Source organism: Microtus ochrogaster, linkage group LG4 (genome assembly GCF_000317375.1).
Source record: "Microtus ochrogaster isolate Prairie Vole_2 linkage group LG4, MicOch1.0, whole genome shotgun sequence".
NCBI lineage: Eukaryota > Metazoa > Chordata > Mammalia > Rodentia > Cricetidae > Microtus > Microtus ochrogaster.
The window spans coordinates 6,929,667-6,934,778 of NC_022030.1; the positions used below are offsets into that span (position 1 = coordinate 6,929,667).

Consider the following 5,112-nt stretch of genomic DNA (forward strand, 5'->3'; position numbering starts at 1 on the left):
ACTGCCCACGGAGAACACTGCCCAATGCCTCATTCCACAGCACACTGCCCACGGAGAACACTGGACAGGCAGCAAGTAGACCAGGAGCAAGGGAGTTGCATGTCTGTGTCTGACCTGGGCCCACGGCCCGGGATCACAGCTAAATAGCTCTCACTCTGAATCCTGCAGCCAGTTTGCTTTCCAACCCCTTGCCCGGAAGCCAATGCACGGGCAAACAGAAATTAGCTATAGCATCTCACTCCACTGCAGATGGCAGGGTTTCCACAGAGGCAGTGTGAACATCTCAGCATTTAATGTTAGGGCTGGGCTTTGCTGGCTGCTCCCATTCTCCAGGTCTGCAGTCCAGTCAGGGCCCTGAATTGTATTCCCGGCTAGAACATAGTGAACACTTATCAAACAGTTCTATATGGAAACCGAAGAAAAACCATGGCCGGCAGAGGGATCCCCTATTGAGCAGAGAGCATTCCCGGGCATAGTGCATTCTCCTCAATGGCCACTAGATGGCATTTCTTGTACGGCATTATGTGCACCGTGCTTCTGAGACCTCCAAAATAAACAGCGAGCCAGCCAGCCACCACAGGATGCTTAGGAGAAACCAGCCACGGGAGTGTTTGTAAGTCTTGCTGTTCTCCATGTTGGTTAAGCGGTTGGGTCTCTTATCTTTGGAGGAACCCAATAAATGTCTCACATCTGTCATCCAAAGAGCATGGAATTGACTGAAGGAGTGAAGGGAACAGAATTGCAATTGTATCCTGTTCTCCTGAGAGCCAAGAGCACACGGCCGCACTTACCGCATCCTGGAAGCCGAAGAGGACCACCTGCACCTGGTTGATGCCGTGGCTGTCAAAATCCAGCTCCAGTTTCAGCTTTGACAGTGTAGTGGCTATGATTTTTCGGTCAGTGGACCTCACAAACTCTCTGAGGCTCGCGATGAGGGTCGTGATGTGTTCCCATTTGAGTTTAGGCTCTTCAGCACCCTGGAAATGAAACCCATAAGGCCTCAATTACTCTGGGCCGAACACGTCAGCCAGGAGCTTCGCATTCTCATCGTCTTCTCTCGGAAGAACTGAGCCCCGAAAAGGCCTCCTGCTAACGAAAAGGGGGCATGTTTTGATCCCTGTGGCTCCTGTCGGTAGCCATCACTGCTGCCAGAACTAACCAGCCTTTGGAGAAAGAGCACTTAGCCTTCAGAGTGCTCGGTAGCCAGGACACAGTCAGCTAGGCAATGCTTTGCCCAAACGGAGCTAAGCCGAGGCAGCACGACTCTTGTTCTCAGAAACGTTAATTGGACACGGGAGTGAGAGACAGGCACTAAACAGGAGAATCTTGGTCTCCATGTCTGCCCACAGAAAGGTCATAAAAAAGGGTGTCCAGTGCACCCAAGGGAGCTGAGAAGGACAATAGGCAGGAAAGAGATGCATACCACAAGGCCAGCAGCAGCCAAGGAGAAAAGACGGAACCATTGGAGCTTTAATGGCCAAGGTTCCTCTTTGCCAGGCTCAGCCAGGTACTAAGGGGTTACTTCTCCCATGGCTGTGTGTGACTATCGCTGCATGTCCTTCGTCCTTCCCCTTCCTTTAAAGTCAGCTCCTCGTCATAAGACGGTCCAGTCTCAGATACCCCATTGGAGCCATTCCTTAACAACCGCCGAGTGATCAGTTATAAAAAGGTAATTTTTATACATTTAAATAGATCTCTCCTTCAAAGAAATTTTGTTTGTTTGTTTATTTATTTATTTATTTATTCGTACTTTGAGCTCAGCACACTGCTTCTGTAAAGAAAGCCTAATCTGGGGCTGGAGAGATGGCTCAGAGGTTAAGGGCACTGGCTGCTCTCCCAGAGGTCCTGAGTTCAATTCCCAGCAACTACATGGCAGCTTGAAATCATCCATAATGAGATCTGGTGCCCTCTATTGGCAGTATGTTATTCTGCAAGGCAGAATACTGTATATGTAATAAACAAATCTTTTAAAAAGCCTAATTTAAAGATGTTATTGTTCCTCATTTAATTTCAAGAACCAACAGAATTATTATTGAGCTCATTACTACTTCATATTGCATTTTCTTACTATATTATTAAAATTAAGTTTCCCCACTGGGCCAATAAAATTCAAATTATCAGAATACCATCAAAAAATTTTCGGAAGCACCATTGACTGACTTCTTTGTCTACATAAAATCTTGATTTGGGAGCTTGGTTCCATGTTTCAGTTCTCATGAGAAAAGTCTAAATTGAAAAGCCTAAAGGCTGTCATTAAAGAAACATTTTAAAATTACACTGAGAACAATTATACACTTTGTTTTTTTCTCACCACAAACTAAATGACAGCCAGAGGGAAGATTCACAGGCAACTTCATAACACCAGAAAAATATCAGGAAGGAAAGAAAACCGAGTTATTCAGACACTGGGATCTCGGCTCCGTGAAAAACGAGCTACTGTTCTGCCGATGGCATGGACAGCGAGCATTTATTTTTGACACCAGGTTTGCTTTAAAATAGAAACAAAACAAAACCATGTTGCTTCTGGTTTTTGGACGCATGCATGCTGCTGTCCTATGAAAGAACGTGCTCTGTTCTGGAAAATGCTTCCTGTCCAGACTCTATTCACTTGCTCAGCCGTTCTCTCTGTGCTAACGCCAGCCCCTCTGTGTGAACTCAGAGCATGATCTTCCTTTGTGAGCAGGGCAAATGTGGCTCAGAACAACGGGAGCATTTGACAATGAGCCTTTCCCAAGCATTCACAGCTTTCCTGCAAAAGTCCTCTCCAGTCGTGTGTGTGTGTGTGTGTGTGTGTGAGAGAGAGAGAGAGAGAGAGAGAGAGAGAGAGAGAGAGAGAGAGAGAGAGAGAGGTAGATATGCATACATGTGAAGGACCACAGGTCAATATTGGGTATTCACCTGTATCCCTCTCTGCCTTATTACAAGACAAGGTGTTTCACTCAACTGAGAGCCCGCTCCTTCTGCCAGGCTAGCTAACCACAATCCCAGGATCCTCCATCTCCGGTCAGAAATGCTGGGTTATAGGCATGTCTGGAAAAGGTGGCTGCTAACAGGACAACTCTGTAGGACCGGCATCCTGAGGATTGAATGAGCACATGCATGGATAATGGCCAGAGGAACTGTGGGGCATGATTATGATACATCTAACAAACAGCTACCAGCTTCTTTTTCTACTAGAATGTCAGCTTCAGTGAGATACCGAGCTATGTTTCGTTGGTTGTTCTATCCCCTGCACTTGGAACAGAGCTGGCATTTGGCAGTGTTTGTTGAGTGACCGAATGAACTGGAAGGCATGTACCCACTCCCTCCATCCAACCTTGGCTTTCCCTAACTCAGTCTGTCCGGTTCTTGAATGACTCCCACGGGCACACCCAGCATCCATGAACACTACCCTATCCCCCTACCTAGAGGCCTGACTGCCTCTCATGCCAGAGCACCCATTCCCTGGGTCTCTAGGTCACTGCTTGAGACAGCTTCCCACTAGGGCCACCCGAGGTTTCTCTCAGAAGGGACAGATGGTGTCACTTAAGCTCTTCCTGCAGCCAGAGTCTTTCTCGGCACACACATTGTTCTTCTTATGGGATCCAAAAGGTGGATACTGGGGAATTTCTATGGTGACACAATGTTGAAGCTTAAGGAACAGCACAGATGCCCCGTGGGGCTCTCAAGATACAGCTGGAGCTGAACAGTAAGAAAGAGGCAAGGAAGAGAGTCTGGCTCCACATCTGTCCTAATGGAAGGCAAGAACAAGCCAGCTGTTGGACAGAGAGCCATTAATAGCCTGGTCCACCCCTCTACCATCTTTGTATCCATTTTCCCAGGACCAACAGAGGAAAGAAGCTATGGGCAGTCCACAGTGACCATGGCCATGAGCAGTTCATGCAGGTGGTCGGGTCCCTGGTGTCCACAGGACTAATGGAGGACAAGAGGCATATGGTCTATGGGATGAAAGCTTGTATTCACAAGAGGTCTGAGCTGTAGCCTGCTGTGCTGGAGCCGTGGGAATCCTTTTTTCTCTGGTTTATCTATGGAGAGGAAAAGTTTTCTTGTATCTGTAAACAGACCTAATCCTTTCCTGGGAAAGTACTTCCCCAGGAGCGGAACTGTGAACCCTACCCCTGACATATACAAAAGGCCTAACTCCTTGGGTAAATGTTTGGGAGAGGACCTTTAAAGGGATAACTAAGGTTAAGTCAGGTCATAAGAATGGAGCTCTAATCCACTGGGTCTGAGGTCTTCATAAAGTGGAAGAGACACTGGGGTGCCCACACACAGAGAGAAGGGCATCTTGAGATACAGCCACATAGGGGAGAGTCCTCAGAAGACAGTCAATATGCCCACCTCCTGATTTTGGACTGAAAGGCCCTGGAACTGTGAGAAAGCAAATTTCTGCTGTGTAAGACACCTAGTTTGTAGCATTCTGTTATGGCAGTCTTAGCAAGCTAACGTAACAGGGAAAATAGTTATTTAGTTATTTTGTGTGCAGGCATTGCACTATACTACACAGTTGCTCATTGCTGCCAGGCCCTCCCTGTGGGACTGTAATGACCTCATACGCCAGGGTCCTGTTAGACCCACTGATGCTTCCAGTGATCAGAGGAGCAGCTATTCCACGTGGCCTCATCCTTGTGAGTTGATTGAATGAACAAAGGAACGAACAGCAAAAGCGCTGTGGAGGGGCCAGGTGGAGGTTCTTAACGTGAGAATCTGCCTGAGCCGTCCAGTAGTGTATACACGCATGGCCACTAAGTTATGCACACTAACGTGGACTCAAACAGAGCGCACCCGTGACTGCTGAGGGTCCATTAGTCTCAACATTGGATTATTTCAAGCAGGGCTGTGAATACCTTAACACCACCAGTTCTTCTGTTAAAATACAAGAACAGGAAGGAAGCAAGAGAGGAAGGGGTACGGGAGGAGAGAGGGAGGGGGAAAAGGGTGGAAAAGAAGGAAGGACGAATGGACTGAGGGGGGATAGAGGAAGGAAGGAGAGGAGGACCAAGGGAGGATGAATGGAGGAAGGGAGGAGGGAAGGAGCGAGGGAGGATGGAGGAAGGAAGGAGGGAGGAAAGGAGCGAGGGAGGATGGATGGAGGAAGGAAGGAGGGAAGGA

At 47.9% G+C, this 5,112-nt stretch overlaps 1 protein-coding gene across 1 annotated transcript in view; it reads right to left on the minus strand.

The window, feature by feature from the left end:
• Map3k5 (mitogen-activated protein kinase kinase kinase 5) overlaps positions 1-5,112 on the minus strand; it is a 206,024-nt gene that overhangs the window by 18,320 nt on the left and 182,592 nt on the right. Inside the window, exon 24 of the mRNA XM_005360963.3 lies at positions 792-977. Within this exon, the coding sequence (XP_005361020.1) occupies positions 792-977 (186 nt within the window). The remainder of the gene's footprint in view (positions 1-791; positions 978-5,112) is intronic.